Source organism: Pogona vitticeps, chromosome 12 (genome assembly GCF_051106095.1).
Source record: "Pogona vitticeps strain Pit_001003342236 chromosome 12, PviZW2.1, whole genome shotgun sequence".
NCBI lineage: Eukaryota > Metazoa > Chordata > Lepidosauria > Squamata > Agamidae > Pogona > Pogona vitticeps.
In genome coordinates, this window is record NC_135794.1 from 9,322,881 (window position 1) to 9,341,338 (window position 18,458).

The 18,458-nt window shown below is 45.2% G+C and overlaps 1 protein-coding gene across 2 annotated transcripts; it reads left to right on the forward strand.

The window, feature by feature from the left end:
* Positions 1-1,180: 1,180 nt before the first annotated feature.
* Positions 1,181-12,128, forward strand: LOC110084453 (cytochrome P450 1A5). Of its 2 annotated transcripts, none has more exons than XM_072981661.2 (7): positions 1,181-1,457; positions 2,390-3,248; positions 4,748-4,874; positions 7,293-7,382; positions 8,411-8,534; positions 9,400-9,486; positions 10,579-12,128. In XM_072981661.2, the coding sequence occupies exons 2-7, from the start codon at positions 2,412-2,414 to the stop codon at positions 10,883-10,885; spliced, it is 1,572 nt and encodes a 523-aa protein (XP_072837762.2). In that variant the 5' UTR covers positions 1,181-1,457; positions 2,390-2,411; the 3' UTR covers positions 10,886-12,128. The 2 variants fall into 2 exon arrangements, with proteins under 2 accessions (XP_072837762.2, XP_020659483.3); XM_020803824.3 differs by having other exon boundaries at positions 1,182-1,457; positions 2,381-3,248.
* The last annotated feature ends 6,330 nt before the right edge of the window (positions 12,129-18,458 follow it).

Sequence of the window (18,458 nt, forward strand, 5' to 3'; positions counted from 1 at the left end):
ACTCTGGTTTCTTTTTGTTAGAACCAATTTTTCCCCCCACCAGATTTTGACGGGTTCCAAATTTGCATAATCACCCAAAGGGACCTGGGCACTCTTGGTCTCCTAACAGTAAAAACTGGGACTTCTTTTCTTTTTAAACAAACAAGCATAGCGTATTTTGCAGCTGGAAGGGGTATCCTTATTGTTGTTTCATTCACTAGTTGAATGTCTTCTGTTGATAGCTATTAATGAGTTCGGCTGCTTTTCTTTCCAGCAGGCCAGGAAAATTAGGGATGTACTAATTCTGATATTGCACCTTTAAAATGCTTGGAAAAACGCAGAAGACAAAACAAACCAGTAGTTTGCTTGTTGCAGAGATTGGCATAAGATTCCAAGACAAACTACACATCATGAGGAGCATCTGCACTTTCTTATTGGCTACTATACCACTGCATCATTCCCTAGGTAAAGGTAAAGGTTCCAGTCTTGTCTGACTCTAGGGAGCAGTGCTCATTCCCATTTCTAAGCCATAGAGCCAGTGTTTTGTCTGTAGACAGTTTCCGTGGCCACGTGGCCAGTGTGGCTAGACATGGAACACCGTTACCTTCCCACCAAGGTGATCCCTATTTATCTACTCCCATGTGCATGCTTTCGAACTGCTAGGTTGGCAGGAGCTGGGACAAGCGACAGGAGCTCACCCTGTTGCGTGGATTCGATCTTACGATGGCTGGTTTTCTGACCTTGCAGCACAGAGGCTTCTGCGGTTTAACCCGCAGCACCACCACATCCCTCCTGCGTCATTCCCTCTTTGTGGTCTAATCTTAACTTTATTGGAATTCGTCTTTCATTGGGTCTTGCCTATCCATTTTTAATCCCACCCCCGAATCCTAGTCCACCGCTGTAACTGATACATCACACTAGGGTGGCCAGTACGCCAAACGGAACTCCGGAAATTGATATTCAGTGTAGCTTTAAGACATCTTGCACACAAATGCACAAACACTAACAAACAACCCAGAACATGTTGTGTGGAAAAACTGAAGTTTGCTGCCCCACCTGCTCTTGCCATTTCCTGTTATTGGGTGAAAACTATCTGATATAATCATTAACTGTACCATGTACAACGAACAAGGAGCAAAAACAAACTACATCTGAGAGGTATTTGGTAACCAACAAACCCATAATTCACTTCTTGCCTAGATTCACCCAAAGCTCAAGGACTTGAATGTTTTTACTGGATTCACTCCAGCTCTTCGTTGGGTCTTGGGTGTGAAAACGATGCTTTTTCGCTACAGAAGAGGTGGATTAGTTAACTCTTGTTCTGATTGGACCACATAAAAACCCTCCCAACCTGCTAAGGAAGCTCATATTGTCCAGCAGTAGGAGGGGAACATTCTAGAACATTCGTCGAAAGGACTTTTACATCCCAGAGTGTTGGCTACAACTGAAAGATTCCAGTTTCTTCTTCTTTCTCACAGGTATTTATTAATTTATGCACTCAGGCTCCAGTCCTATGCATGCTTAACTTCAGAGTAAGTCTCCCCAAATAATTGCTCATTGAGGAAAGCCAACTGCCTGTGGGGGTGGCTTCACCATACCTGGGAAAACATCAGTGCTAAGCAGATGTCCCAAAGAGGCATCTGAGTGATTCACCTCATGGAGCAGTGCTGGGTGAAGGCGATGTAGCTTTCACAGTTCTGGATAAGGAATATACTGGCAAAAGCAAAGAAGGTGATCAAGATAGTTTAGGGTGGGAAGCCAGAGAATCGGGAGGGAAAGGAGACACTGGACAGTTATATCAGCTACAATTTTTAAATGATGATATGAATTAGGGTGATGCATTTGGATTCAGAAATATTCAGGATTCACAGAAGAATGCCATATTTGATAGCTCGGGAGGGAAGAAAACAAATACAGTGGTGCCTCGCATTATGACGTTAATTCGTTCCAGCGAAATCGCTGTAGAACGAAAACGTCGTAAAGCAAAAATTAAAAAGCCATTGAAACACATTAAGACCTGGTTAATGCGTTCCAATTGGCTAAGAACTCACCGTCCAGTGATCCTCCATAGAGGTGGCCATTTTCTGGTGCCTGTGCAGCGAAAAATGGCTCCTAAACACAGCGGGGAGCCATTTTGAGCACCCGGTGGCCATTTTGAAAATCTGATGATCAGCTGTTTTGATCATCAGGAAGCGAAAATCGGTTCCCGAAACAGAGAAACAATCATCGCGCAGCAAAATTCCCCCATTCAAAACGTCGTTTTGTGATCACAAAAACCTCGTCATAATGCAGATTCGTCGTTAAACAGAGCGCCCGTCTCGCGAGGCACCACTGTATAACATTAAAAGGGGGGGGAAAACACCTTTGACTACCTACTATATATTTTTTGAAATGTTTGTAGGGTTTTTAGGTCAACCGCATCAAAATTTGTCATGTCACACCTTGCGGGAGGCCTGGATATGATCTCTGCAACAGAAGCCCTCCTGGCTACTCTGGTGTTCGGTCTGATCTTCCTGATCCTGAGATCCTACTGGGATCCAACCCCACAGGGCCGGAAGAGGATCCCAGGACCAGCAGGCTACCCCTTCATCGGCAACATGCTGGAGGTGGGCAAGAATCCCCACCTGAGTTTGACCCAGATGAGCCGCAAGTATGGGGACGTGATGAAGATACACATCGGTACGACCCCTGTGTTGGTCCTAAGCGGGCTGGAAACTATCCGTCAGGCTTTGGTGAGACAAGGAGGGGATTTCATGGGACGGCCAGATTTATACAGCTTCCGGTTCCCATGCAACGGCCAAAGCATTGTTTTTGGGCACGATTCAGGAGCTGTTTGGCACGACCGAAAAAAACTGGCCATCAGTGGCTTGAAATCCTTTGGATCCTCCCCCAGCCCTTTGTCTCCTTCCATGTGCCTTGTGGAAGAACACGTCTCCCAAGAGGCCGAATGCTTGATTAAGAAGTTACAAGAGGTGATGCTTGAGAAGAAGAGGCTTGAGCCTTCCCGTTATATTGTGGTCTCCGTGGCCAACGTTGTGTGTGCCATGTGCTTCGGCAAACGTTACAACCACGATGACCAGGAACTCCTCAACATTGTCAATGGGTCTGAAATTTTTTCAGAAACCGCAGCTTCTGGAAACCCTACTGATTTCATTCCTCTTCTACGTTACCTCCCAGGCAACAATAGGAAAGTTTTTGAGGAATTCAATAAATCTGCCAGTCTCTTCTTCCAAAATATTGTCAAAAAGCACTATGAGAGTTTCAAAACGGTAAGGAAGTAAAAAAAACAAACAAACCTCAATATGTTTTAGAATGTAAGACTCGGATTGCGTTGAACTTAGACAAGGAGAATGCAGGCTCAGGTCTCCACCTGGCTATGAAATTCAAGAGGCACACACTTTCACTCTGACCTACCTCACAAGTTTGCTGTGGGGGAAAGGAAACTGCAGATGCCCTTTTGAGCTCAGGAAAGATGGAAGGAGAATTAGGGCTCTGTACCAGGTTTGGACAAATTCTGGTAATTATTAATCAAACTGGCCTGATTGAGACCATTGTGGCCATGGAGCAAAATAAACCGCATACATACAAACATGGGCATATAGAACGTACATTACAGATAAAGTAGATAACATACTATACAGTGGTGCCTTGCAAGACGATTGCTTCGCATAACGACAAATTCACTTTATGATGAGGTTTTCGGAGCGGTCTTGCGCTTCGTTTAACTATGTTTCCTATGGGTGCTTTTCACTTTACGATGTTAGGGACCTTGCCTCGCAAGACGGTTAAATTTTAGGCCCCTGTTTTTCACTTTCCGATGTTTTTGGCAGCTTTGTCTTGCTTCACTATATGAGTCTTTTAATGGTCTCTGTTTCGTTAGACGGCTGTCTTCGCTTGGGAACTGTGTTTCGCTTAACGATGTTTCCTATGGCAATTTTCACTTTACAATGACAATCCGTTCCCATTGGAACGGATTATCAGGTTTTCAATGCATTTCAATGGGAAATGCAAGACGATGTTTTCGCTTAACAGTGATTTTCACAGAATGAATTAACATCGTCTTGCAAGGCACCACTGTATATTTATTTTTATCATCTCTCTTGGGGGGTTGTGATTTATTGAGCTGATCTAGCATAGTGGGTTGGAGCTCCTGGCTGAAGAGCCACAAGGGCTGGGAGCTTGCACGGTTGATGGGACCACACATCCTTTAGCAAGCTGTGCAGTTCCAGAGTACCCCTGCAAACAGGGACTGGGAAATTGTTTCTGAGGATTTTATACCTAGAAAACTCTGGCAAGCTTGCCATGAATCCAGAAGGACTTGATGGCACATACTGTACTCATTTACTTGCTTAAAATATTTTTACCCCACCTTTCTCCTTAAAAAGGACCCAAGGTGGCTTACATCATTAAAAGACAATATTTGAAGTTAAACACAGTAAGTATGATTGTTGTTATAAAATTTGCATCTGGTATAGTTATAATTTATTATTATCACATAAGATGTTCGTGATGTATATACCTACCTGTATATCTATATTGATAGATTTATAACTATTCATTAATTAGCCTAACAAGGGCTGGACTCGATGATCCATAGGGTCCCTTCCAGCTCTGCACTTTTAAGAGGATTATTATATGTTGTTATGTGCCATGAAGTCACTTCCAATTTGCAGCAACCCTTAATGACACCACATGGGGAAAGGTCGGTGGCAGGCAGGCAGACAAATAAGATCTGTTAAGCTAATGCAAATGGGGTCTGTGTGTTCAGGACAGCATCCGAGACATCACAGATTCCCTTATTGCCCAAAGTGAGGAGAAGAAGTTGGACCCTGACACTAAGCTTCAGCTGTCATCTAGAGACATAGCAGACCTTGTGAATGACCTCTTTGGAGCTGGTAAGGATGGACTGCTGCAGGTGAACAGAAATAAAATAATTCATCATATACTGTATATTTATTTATTGGACTGTATATATGGTGTGTGTATATACACATATAGTTTATATACATTGTATATGTACAGTGGTGCCTCGCTTTACAATTGCCCCACATTACGACAAAACCGCATTACAACGATCTTTTTGCGATCGCAAAACGATGGTCTGAATAGGGTTTTTTCACTTTGCAATTATCGGTTCCCTGCTTCAGGAACCGATTCTTCGCAAAACGATGATTTTCGGACAGCTGATCGGTGGTTTCAGAATGGCCACCAGGTAAATAAAATGGCTCCCCACTGTTTTCTGGGACGCATTCCTTGCAAGACAGCCACCGAAAATGGCTGCCCTGTGGAGGATCTTCGCTGGACTGTGAGTTTCCAGCCCATTGGAATGCATTGAAGGGGTTTCAATGCATTTCAATGGGCTTTTTATTTTCGCATTACGACGTTTTTGTTCTACAGCGATTTCGCTGGAACGAATGAACATCATAATGTGAGGCACCACTGTATATACTCTGTGTTGTGTGTATAAAGTTGTACATATATGAGGGGGGAAGAGGGAGGACGAAAGAGAGAGAGAGAGAGAGAGGTTTGCATTTACTGTGTTGTCCAGATCAAAAGGAGAAATATAAGTAGAGACTTTTCACGGGAGGTCATCAAGGCCACTGGCCTCTAGCCCTCCTTCAGGTTCAGCACCTCAGAGAGCTGCTTGACAGGTCAAACGAACACCTAGAGCAGAGGTGCCAAACTCAGTTTCATCTTCGGCCGCATCGGCATTAGGGTTGCCCTCAAGGGGCCGGTTGGGTCTGTAAGACTATATAAAGGCATCTACTCTTTATCATATTAAATATAATCCTCCTCATTCAATTAGTACTGGTTTTAGTAATAAAATAAGTAATAACTAGCTCTGAAAGTAAGAGTCTATGATCAAAGTCTAGAAATAATGGCAAGGAGATAAGAACAGGAGTGGGCAATAGCGAGGACTACATTTCCCAAGGTGCTATACGCCACCCAAGCGGCTGCACTTTCTGACTCTTCGCTGCTTGGAATGCTGGGATTCGAAGTTCCACTGGGCGGATTCCCAGCATCCTTGTGGAGCATTCTGGGTGATTGAGTAAGCGCCTGCATATTGTATGCTGCACAGTAGCAGGCAATACAGTGGTGCCTCGCTTAACGAGCACACCGTATAATGACGAAATCGCATAGCGATCCATTTTTTGGGATCGCTAATGCGATCGCTTACCGATGGCCCCAATGGGCGAAAATTGCATTGCGAAGACCGGTAAGCGGTTCTAAAATGGCCGCTGCGTGACCCAAAATGGCATCACAATGAGGAAACATCACATAACGGTGAGTAAAGAAGCCATTGGAACGCATTAAACTAAGTTTAATGTGTTCCAGTGGCTTTTTCCGTCCCGTTTAGTGATGTTTCGTCATAGCAAAGGTTAATCCGGAATGGATTAGCCTCGCTATGCGGGGCACCACTGTACTTTGAGGGCCACATGTAATGGCCAGGTGGGTCAGATTTGGCCCATGGGACTTGAGTTTGACACATGTGACCTAAAGGAATTCACTGCCCCATTGACCAGGGAGACTCCAACCTCCGCTACAACTACACACACTCCACTCCTGCCTGGGCGTATTGCCCCATGGAGTTGGAAGTAGAACCAAGGCTGTCCCAAGGCAGATCTCCTGCTGAAAGAAGGTTGGTAAGGGAAGGTGGTGTTCCATGTCTTTTGAGTCCAGAGCTGTTTAGGAGTCTCTAAGTAAGGGAGTTAAAACTCAAGGTATGAAATCAAACCACTATGGCTCCCTAAGGATCTTCAGAATACATCTCACTTCCTTCCCCCCTAAAATCATTATTGGGGGAGTCACATATTCTGTATAGATCTTCTCCCAGTCTAAAACGGCAGAACACCTTCTTGCATGGCTTGCTGATCTGGAAGTCGGAGTTGAAAGCTAAACTGAGCTGCTTATTTTGGTCCCACCTTTGGCTCCATCCATCATTTTCACCTTTGGCTCCATCCACCATGGGATTGGGACCCTTGAGAACTTCTCCGAAAAGAAACGCACTCCTCATTCCTCTGGCTCAAAGGGAGCTCCCAGCCTTCCTTCCCAGGAAGGGATTTTCACAACTAACATGTCGGCATCTAGAAAGCCCTGCCAAAACTTCCCTAGCTGCTCTCAAATCCATATTGGGTTGGTATTGGGATGGTAGTCCTTGAGCTGAACCTCTAGCAATGGTGCAGTCAATCACGATATACTAGCTAATGGGAGAGTAAGGTGGAGATTGTTTTCAAGCACTGCTTATTTTCTCCTCCTCCTCTTCTGCCTCCTCTTCACCTTCCTTAGTACGTCCTTTCTTTGTATCTGTGCAGGTTTCGACACAGTGACCACAGCTTTGTTGTGGTGTCTCACATATCTCACTGCTTATCCAGAAATCCAGAAGAAGATTCATGAAGATATAGGTAAATTCAGACTCATAGAAGGGCCTGTCCTATCATTAGGCAGAGTAAGAGGAATTCCTTCAGTGCTGGATTTGGCTACAGGCAGTTTCATGCCCCTTGTTGTCCCTTCTTGACTCCTTCTACTTCCAGTTTTCATTTTTTAAAGTTATTTTTATAAGCAATGTAGCACATATGTACTGCACTATAAAATATAAAAAAATTTACTTCCTCTGCCCCTCCACAGAGCAGAGGAAGTGTTTAATTTACCAATATACTGAAGTGGCCATCTTCTTAAGTCACCTCATGGTATGGGAAGTAGACAGCAGAAGGAGGCGAGTCAAATAGGGTTGCTTGAGGTGTATATCCCATATGGATGTGAGGATTACCATATTTTTCCATGTATAAGACTATACTTTTGTCTAAAATCTTTAGACTAAAAATTGAGGCTCTTCTTATACACGGAAGTAAGCTGAGGAGAGGAAAAAACAAGGGGAGGAGAAAGCAGGGATCAAAGTGATCCTACAGGGCTTTGATCCCTGCTTTCCCCTCCACTTGCTAAGCCTTAGCGAAAGGAAAGCAGGGATCAAAGTGCTGCAGGAGGGCTTTGATCCTTGCTTTCCCCTCTGCTTACTAAATCCCATGGGGCTTAGGTAGTGTAGGGAGAAAGGATCAAAGCAATCCCATGGATGTATAAGGGGGGAAAGGAGCACAACAACCATGCAGTCACAGGATTGTTTGATCCCTTTCCCCCTCCTTTTACTAATCCCCACAGGGCTTAGCATGAAAGGAGAAAGCAGGGATCAAAGCAATCCTGCAGTGCTCCCTTTCCCCCTACACTTGCTAAGCCCCACTTAGATTTCTTAATTTTGGGTTAGAAAAGTGGGGGGGATCTTATATATGGAAGCGTCTTATACACGGAAAACTATGGGTACACCAAATGGCATATTGGACCTCTCTGTGACCTTTAGCAACCCTATTTAGTCAGCTCTGGACCACACCAAGGAGCTCATATAGGCAAGCTCTTTTTTTCTTTTTTCTCTACCCTATAGATGAGATCATTGGTAAAGAGAGAAAGCCACGGCTCTCAGATCGGCCCCTGTTACCTTATACAGAAGCTTTTATCCTGGAAATGTTCAGGCATTCATCTTTTCTGCCCTTTGCAGTTCCTCACTGGTAAGTTCTGAGAATTGAAGGGGCATGTGTCTTCTGGTGAAATCCTTAAAGTCAGAGGAAGATATTTGTATCCGCTGGACAAAGAACACTCTGTACCATCAGTAAATTACCCATCTACAGCCTCTGCACCAGATCTAGCCCTGCCATTGTACAAAGGAGGTAGCGGCCTCAGGCAGCTGACTTAAAACATTGTGGACAGACAGCACCTTGTTTATGGAATGGATGGATGTTGACTGGGGTTTCCTGCCTGAGGTGCCCAACTGTGAGGCACTTTGCCTGCGGATTCCCTGGCTTGGCAAGAGGCAAGGCGAGATGACCTTTCACTTTCCTTTCCTACCTGCAATATACAGTGGTGCCCCCCATAGCGATGATAATCCGTTCCGGAAAAATCGTTGCTATCCAGATTTGTCTCTATCCGAAACAAAAAAGCCCATAGGAATGCACTGAAAACCCTTCAATGCGTTCCTATGGGCTTAAAACTCACCGTTATGCGAAAATCCTCCATACCGCCACCATTTTCGCTGCCTGGTAAGCGAGGAAAGGGCGCGAAAACACAGTGGGCGGCCATTTTTTTCTGGCGGCCATTTTGGAACCACCGATCAAGCTGTTGTTAAAACATCGCTATGCGAAAACTGGCAAGCAAAACAGCTTACCGATCGTCGCAAAGCGATTTTTTTGCCATTAAAAACATTACAATGCGACCACTTTTGCGATCGCAAAAAACACAGCGCTATGTGGATTCGTCGTTAAACAAATCGCTCGTTATGCGGGGCACCACTGTACTTGATTCCCTGCAAATTGCCTCACTCTGTTTGCCTTTCCCATCTCGTTTTAAAATGAAGTTATGTTCCTCATCTGTTTGCAGCACAATCAGAAACACCATCTTGAACGGCTACTACATCCCAAAGGGCCTCTGTGTCTTAATCAACCAATGGCAGGTCAACCATGATGAGTAAGTAAGTCTCTCCAGACCCTTGAAGGGCCACGGGATTTCCATCCAGATCTTGAGGCTGTAGTGCAGAGGTCCGAGAATCCCAAAGATCTGGTTAGATGCAGTTCCCCAAAAAGGTCACTTTTGCAAACTGTAGTTCCAGCTACCCAAAGGAACTGTGTGTATGTGTGCAGAGTGTTTGTGCAAGGGGAGGGAGGCTGAGAGAGATTTGTATAATTTATCCATGGGAATCCTCCGTCTCACCCTTTACTATTGGCATATGCTGTCCAGAGGCTGATGGGAGTCAGAATGTGAGAACTGCAGAGCCATACGCTCCCTACCCACAAAACAGAGCAATCATGTTTATATTTATAAATATGTAGCCTGCACGATTAAAACATTGTAAACTGCCCATAGAGTGCTTTAAGCACTATGTGGGGGTATATAGGGAACAACTGTTATCCCAAGTTAAGCACCGATGGGAAAGGACAATGAATCAGATTTGCATTATATTTGTATGAAGTTTGCACATGCTGTTTCTTATGAATAGACAGAGTTTTAGAAATCATTGCTAATCTGATATGCAGGAAAATAAACAGATAATGACTGAGAGACACCAAGGTACCCTGAACCCTTAGCAGCAGCAGAAAATCTCTGCCTGTAAAAGTGATATGATTACCCTACCCATTGTCTTCCTGAACACATATAAAACCTCTTCAAATAATCTCTTCAGGGACGACCACCTTTTATTGAAAAAAAGAACGCACAGTACAGATTGGCTGACTGCCATGGCAATCATGCAGCCCCTGCCCCCACCCCAACCAACGCAAGGTTAAACTTGTCTTAACCAGATATGGGAGAATTTCCCCTTACAGACTAGAACTCCAGAATAGCAAAGCATGTATGGCATTTGGCCAGAATGGAGGGGGGCCTCTTGGGAGGTATAGTCCAATACAGTAACTTTTCCCATTTCTGTATTTTTCTAAAAAATAGTATTAAAGAAAAGAAGTCATGAAGAAGACTTCAAAAAACACCCACCCTGGAATCTGTCATGAAATTCAACTTCCAAAAATGTGCATCTTATTTATTTTTTAAAATGTGCTCCCTTTCCAGGAATCTTTGGAAGGACCCGTCCTCGTTTAGACCAGAGCGTTTCCTTACAGCGGACGGGAAAGGCATCGACAGGGTCGAGAGTGAGAAGGTCCTGATGTTCGGCCTGGGGAAGAGACGGTGCATCGGGGAGCAGATTGCCCGCTGGGAGGTCTTCCTCTTTCTGACCACTTTGCTCCAGGGACTGCACTTCAGCGTCTCTGAGGGGGTCAAAGTGGACCTGACCCCGGTCTACGGCCTGAGCATGAAGCCCAAAAGATGCAAACACTTTCAAGTGAAAGCGCGGTCCCCAAACGAGAGCAACGAGTGAAGGACCAAAAAAATATATATGTTGCCAGGGAAACAAAGGAAAGCGAAGCCCCGGTTTCAACACTTCCTTGTCTGTGTATGTGCACAGAAACCCCTCACCATAGAGTCAGAATGAGGGTAACCTTCTCTTGCTCAATATCGCCACCATATTTCTGAGTTGGGATGAAATGTATCACTAATAAAAGGTGGTTTCTAAAACCCACTGCCAGGCCCAAGACATTAGATATTAAAAGTCTGTGGGTTTTTGCTCCTACCCACCCCCAGGGAATTAGATACTCAATTTACTGACCTTGAAACAATGAGAGGCGAAGGAGACCTCAGCCCATCACAATTGAACTCCTGTCATGAGCAGAGTCTTGACCGCAGTACTGCCGTTTAACCACTGTGCCACAAGGCACCTGTCATACCAAATATCTTGATATTATACAGTGGTGCCTCGCATTACGATGTTAATTCGTTCCAGCAAAATTGCTATAGAACAAAAACATCGTAAAGTGAAATTTAAAAGCCCATAGAAACGTGGTGGCGCTGTGGGCTAAACCGCAGAAGCCTGTGCTGCGGGGTCAGAAGACCAAGCAGTCGTAAGATCGAATCCACGCGACGGAGTGAGCGCCCGTCGCTTGTCCCAGCTCCCGCCAACCTAGCGGTTCGAAAGCATGCAAATGCAAGTAGATAAATAGGGACCACCTCAGTGGGAAGGTAACAGCGTTCCGTGTCTAAGTCGCGCTGGCCATGTGACCACGGAAAGATTGTCTTCGGACAAACGCTGGCTCTATGGCTTGAAGAGCGGGATGAGCGCCGCCCCCTAGAGTCGGACACGACTGGACAAAAATTGTCAAGGGGAACCTTTACCTTTACCTTTTATATGGGCTTGAAACTCACCGTCCAGCGAAGATCCTCCACAGCGCAGCCATTTTCGCTGCCCATGCAGCGAGGAATCCGTCCCAGAAAAGAGCGGGTGGCCATTTTGTTTAGCCGGTGGCCATTTTGAAACCACTGATCAGCTGGCCGAAAATCGTCGTTTTGCAAGAATCGGTTCCCAAAGCAGGGAACCGATCATCGCAAAGCGAAATTCCCCCATAGGGAACATCGTTTTCCAATCACAAAAAATTCATTGTAATGCGATTTTGTCGTTAAACGGGGCGCTCGTCTTGCGAGGCACTACTGCACCTTCATTTCCTCCACCTTCTCCATGAAAAATGGTCCATAATACATGGAATAAAATAAAATATTTGGATAATGGATTTGCGAAGGGCTTTATTTTATTTTGGACCTTACAGTTCCTTGCTTTCTCTGCAGTAGAAAAACAGAGATATAAATGTCTTTGATACATGTGTACCTGAAAAGAAATAATATTGATGACTTCTGCTGCCCCATTTCTTCCACACAGTGAGGTGAAGTGGGCAAAGCAGCAGTCATTTACCCATGGGAGAGCCAGGCTTGGTAGAAGGAGTCAGTCATCTCAGCCATTATTTATTTATTTAAAATACTGATATGCCACTGTTTTCCTGAAGGACTCAAGGCGGCTTACAGCATTAAAGAAAACAAACTGAATACATGATTACATTATTTTAAAAATAATCCAAGAAATAACACATTTAAACCCACAATAAGAGCAATACTAAGGACACATGTAAAACCATACTGGGGGCATTCGAGAGATACCGTATTTTTCCGTGTAGAAGATGCTACTTTTTCCTAAAATCATTACACTAAAAATTGAGGGGCGTCTTTTACAGAGATGTAAGCTGAGATAGCTGAGGAGAGAACAAAACGGCACATAACTTGCCTCTGTAAACAGGCTTCCTCCAGTCACGAGTAGAGATGGGGGTATTCGTTATGTCCATACAGGTGGACATAACAAAGGTCCCGCCCCCTTCCCCTGCGCTCCCTTCCTATCGCTCCAGAGCTTGCGATCTGCGAGCCACTCTTCAACCTGGCAGTGAGGAAGGGGTGCACCCCATGTTGTTAGTGGTTTGTGTTTACAGGCATATGCATGGTGAGATAACTTGGATAACTTAGTAAAGATAACTTAGTAGAGTCCCATGCCTTAAATCAGGGGTGTCCAAACTTTCACCTTCCCTGGGCCACATTAGAAGAGGAAAATTTGGTTTGGGCCGCACATAAATTTGGTTTGGGTCGCATGGGGGGGCAGCCCTAGCCGTCCTCCGCAGCCCCACTCCATGCGCGTTTACCGGCAGCTGCGATCCCAGACAGCAGAGGCTGCCAACTTCGACTCCGGTGGCTTTATGGGGCCGGGAGGGGGTCCACCTATTGACAGGGATGGCGCAATGCAGTCACACAGACCCCCTCTCCCCTCCCACTCCTTCCTTCCTTCCCTCTCCCCCCCTACCATTGTGACGTGCCCCAGCCGCATTCCGTCCGCAAGCACGGGCAGTGTAACTTGAAACTTTGGAATTTCTATAAAAATAAAAAAATTGCACTGGGCCGCATTATGAGCCGACCTGGGCCGCATGTGGCCCTCGGGCCGCAGTTTGGGCAAGCCTGCCTTAAATAGTTGTAAGTATAATACTGAAGCCGTTTACAGCTAATGTGTTAAATTATGATTCTTCAAAGCTGACATATAGAAAGTGCATAAAACCAAGGGCTAAGTTAATGGGCTTACCCCAAAAGAGTAACAGCATTTATTTTATTCAAGATATGCGTTTTTGGGTAATGCTGAGGGAAAATATATATGTTACAGAAACTTCCAGAAATTGAGTTCCATACCTGCAGGTCTTCTACTTGATCTAAAAATGGAGAAGCAAGATGAAATGGGAAATTACTTCAGAGAGAGAAGGAAGAAGCAGCTATGACTATCAATCTGCATGTAGATCTAGAAAAGACAGTAGTGTGAAAACACACTCAGGCTAATTATCTGCATCTTCCCATCCCCTTCTTTCAGGTCACTCAGTGCTGTATGACGCACAGTTTTTTTCTGGTTCCCACAGCTGCCTCAGGTGTGGTAGCTGAGGTCAGGCCATCCCCAGTGAGGAAGTGAGGTTCAGATGCCAGTCTAATGGTGCCCATGTTGTAATTTACTGCAGGCAGCAACATGCCTGGGGCCAACCCTAACCCAAGGTCACTCAGTGAGCTTCATGAACCCAAGATCCCCAGATGCAAACCAGAGTTTGGAAAAGTTATGGGGGGGGGGGTTAATTGATCACTCCCAGAATCTCATAAACAGCCATGATGCCAGGCATGCCAGCTAGAGGTAAGAAAGAATGCTGTAATTTATAATCCATAGAAGAAAATCTTCCCAAATTCTAGAAACCAACAAAGCAGCAGAAGGATGTGTTGCTGATTTCTTGATTGCAGTTACCCCGAGGACCAAACAAATTAGCAAAAGCCACAATGGCTGCATCACAGGTGCCCTTATCTATATTTCCACATCCTGAGAAAACCATTTCATGTCATTTTTCAGGCCTCCATGCAATAGCCAGGAAAGAAACAGGAGCTGAAATCCTGTCGCTTCATGGAGGAAATTGCCTTACAGGAGGTCCACTGCATTGGTGGGGATTTCGTGAGTCAATTCTTCTGTACGTTCCATTGATTGAAATGGTCTTACTCTGCTTGTGACTTCATGTCTCACATGTAGAGTAGGCCCATTTGAATCAATGCAACTTACAGAGGCATTGAATCACCAAATCCCCATGGAATCCATGGGTCTATTCTAGTGCAATTTACTACACTAAGAAACAGGGATTGAAACAGGGATTCAGGCATGAAACGGAATCAGTGGGTGAATGAATAACCTTCCCGGTATTTGGCCCAATAAACTGCTGAGGTTTAGTCATGATTAAGGGTCACATCTGAATGGTTTTGTCCTCATATAACTTCCTTGCAGGCATCCTAGGAAGACAAAACTTTGGCACGCTGAATAGTTTGACAGAGCTGCTGGGTTTGCACTCATGATGAATGACGGACACTGTATATATAGGTTGTAATGTTCATATGATCAGCCAGCCAGAAAAAAAAGACCAGGAAATACCTACTCTGGCTCCCTCTAGAGGCACATCCTGATATTGTACCTTGAATTTTAGAGCAACGACAAAATCCAGGAGTCCTTCCTTTCCCACTTTAGATTGATAAGAGGATGCTACAAGAAATTCTAGCCAGATTCCTAAAAAGATTTTTTAAGAATAATCCTCAGCTTGATATTAGACTGTGACTTCCCCACATGCCTTTTGTGACAACTTGCCCGAAGACAAGATATGAAGATCTCTAAAGCTTTGACGCGGGTTTGAAATGGGTGTTTTCGTTTATTTCTTTGGTTTGTTTGCTTTGGTCAAAATAAACACATTTTCACAGCCATGTGTCTCTGGGAAGGTATTTTCTTCCCTGTTCTTGTCCCTTCCCTGCCACGGGTGGGAGAGGGACTCGGTGGTGGTTTTTGTGCATCAGCTACCCGAGTAACCTTCCGCTAGCTTTGCTTCTTGGTTCATCCAAGAGGTTCATCAAGGGACATTATTTCCTCAGGCAGCCAAATGTCTTGGACTTGCTCTGGGGAGGGTGGTTGGGCCCTGGAAACTCACGTGAAGGAGGTGACAAAAGGCTTTGAGGAAACTCAGTAGCCAGGCACAAAGACGAGGGCTCTCTATTGCTATAATCCCAATAACTAGTACTCCAGGATAGACTGCTTGAGGATCTGGAGGTTTCACTTATAATGGAGGGGATGGAGCAGGGTTTGAATTCCTTCTTATGAGAAACGGAGTACTGGGCACCCACTCTTGGAAAGAGATTAAAGAGATTCTTAGAGGATGAGGTAATCAATTGCTGCTATTTATGATAACCGTTTGTTACATTTTTATGCCACTTTTCTCCCAGTGACATCTAGTTGTTTCTTTGTTCTTTATTGCATTCTTATCCCCCTTTTCCTCCAGCAAGCTCAAAAGGAACCCAGATCTGAGTGCGTGATATGTCACAAAATTACTTTTTCACAGAGCATGTGCTTAAAACTGTGGGGCTCTCTGCCACCAGACATCAGGAGGAGTGGCAACTTGGACAGCTTTAGAAGGAGTTTAGACAAATCCATGAAGATTATGAGCCATCAACAGTTACTGGTCAGGAGGGCTAAATATCGTCTCCAGTAGCAAAAACAGCCGGTCTCTGGGTCTTAGGTGCTGGGGAAAACGACAGAATGGGAACCATTTATTTATTTATTTATTTATTTATTTATTTATTTATTTATTTATACCCCGCCTATCTAGTCATTTCGACCACTCTAGGCGGCTTGTCTTGACTTCATGTCCCACCGATGAGGTTCCCACAAAAACGGTTTTAAGAATGGACACCGCAATTTTTCTGTCCTCTCAAAAACTGTGCCAATGTTTTGTCATAGTTTGGTAATATAAACTCCCAAATTTATACTCTATAAGCTGGTATCCTCATAACACCAAACTGTGTAATGACAGATAGAAGAGGGTTCCAGGTCGGTTTCTTGGTTTGTTTAACTTGTATACCACAGTGGTTAGTGACAAACATCACTATGTGCAGTTTACATCCAGAAGTGAGTAAACATAAAGTAAAGCAAATCATAGAACTAAACAAAAACAAATAGGATGCGCTCAAGGGCTTCCGTCAACAGCCTTGTCTTGAGCATCCTCTTAAAGGCCGTAAGGGAGAAGGCCAGGTGTAGCTCCACCGGGAGCCCATTCCAAAGGGATGGGGGTCACAACCAAGAAGGCCCTGTTTCCAGCTTAGAACTTCCTGGCCTCCCTTGGTGTGTGTGGCGACCTGGAAGACCACGGCCTGTAAGGAACAGTGAGCATTTTCAGGGAAAGAAACTCCCAGAAGTATTGAGACCCCAAAACGCAAAGGACTTTATAGGTAAGAACCGGCACCTTGAATTTCACCTGGAACAACATAGGTAACCAGTGCAGGTTGGCCAGGAGCCGCGCAATGTGCTCGTACATCTTCACATTAGACCCCAGTCTGACCACCGCATTCTGTACTCGTTTGAGTTTCCAGGTCAGTTTCGTGGGAAGTCCCTTGTAGAGAGCATTGTAGTAGTCAACCCTTGGGATCACCCTTGCCTGCACCAAGGTCTTGGGGGCCATTAATTGGTCCCCATTCAATATTCATTCCCCTTTCCCCTCACATCCTGTGCCCAAGTTGTGTAGCAGTGATACAGGATTTTGTAGCATAAACCCAAGTTTTGTCACATGATCCACCACTAAGAATTGGCATGCCCTGTCTAAGGGATCCTACCTGGGGTGAATCAGCTTGGGTTATTATTATTTATTACTAAACAACTGTGGCCAAGATTTTGAGGGGATATTACATCGGGATGGGGTGGGGGGGTGTCTCAGAGTTCACCCTTCCCCTATTGGTTGACCATTGGGTAAGCAGACGGCTTCAATGGGCAAGCCTTTCACTTTCTTTCATGCAGCTCTTCTGCCGTCCTTACGATCTCACCCATCTGAGAAGTTACATTAACACTCAGTCACAAAACAAACCGGAAAGCCATAGAAAGGGATCTCGCCAACGGTTGGGAGTCTGAGGAGCCAGAGCACAAAAATGGTGGTGAGAATAACGACCGAGCAACAGCAAGGGTGCTTGTCCCATGCACAAACGTGACTTCTCCATTCACAGCTTCCTCTGCATGTTCGTGACAACAGAGATCTTGGAACAAAACAGCGAGTCCATGTGCCAGGCTGGGCTGGGTACCACCTTTCCTGGCTGCTGGTAGATCAGGAATCGTCCTTGCGTGCCAGGCAGCTGCAGCTCAACCTCATGCACCTCCCAAACACACCCTGGCATTCTCCACCTGGGACTCTCATCTGGGGGTGTGGGGGGGGATTGCTCTGCTCTGCAAAGCGGGCTGCGGTGCCTGCCAGCCGTGGGAAAGGCAGCTGGCTCCTCCCACTCAGGAAGGAGCAAGCCCTGCTCGGTGCTGCCCGACTTCTCCTTTTTGGAAACAATCAGTTTCGTCATTTTGCAGACTTACAGAAATGTTTCTTGACCATTTCTTTCTTTCTTTCTTTCTTTCTTTCTTTCTTTCTTTCTTTCTTTCTTTCTTTCTTTCTTTCTTTCTTTCTTTCTTTCTTTCTTTCTTTCTTTCTTTCTTTTCGACTATCATTCTCAGAATCCCTCAGCAGCATGCTGGGTGGAGGATGATAGGAGATGTGGTCCAAAGCCACACCTAGTTTTCTCAGCTCTGAACTATTGTGTTCGGGATAAAAACCATTTCCTTGCCACAGATCACAGTTCAGGACATTTGTCCCTCCAGAGGTTTGAAGACCACAACTCTCATCACGCCTGACTGTTGGCCACGATGGCTGGGGCTGATGGGACCTAAAGTCCAGCAACACCTGAAAGGTTAACTTTATTTTCTCACCTCTGCTCTTGCTGAGAAGGACCTTTGCCGGGTCATCAGCATCCCATGCCCTCCAAGGTCAATATCTAGGGGCTTGAGACCGTAAGGGCAGACCCTTGTGATGTGACAGGGGTAGACGGTACAGCGGGCTCAGGGCTTGGCTACCTAAGTGGCCACCAATTAGGAGCCTGACTAGATGTTAAGATCTTCTGAACATGACTTTTTAGGTTACAAGGAGCATACAGTGGGGTCTTGA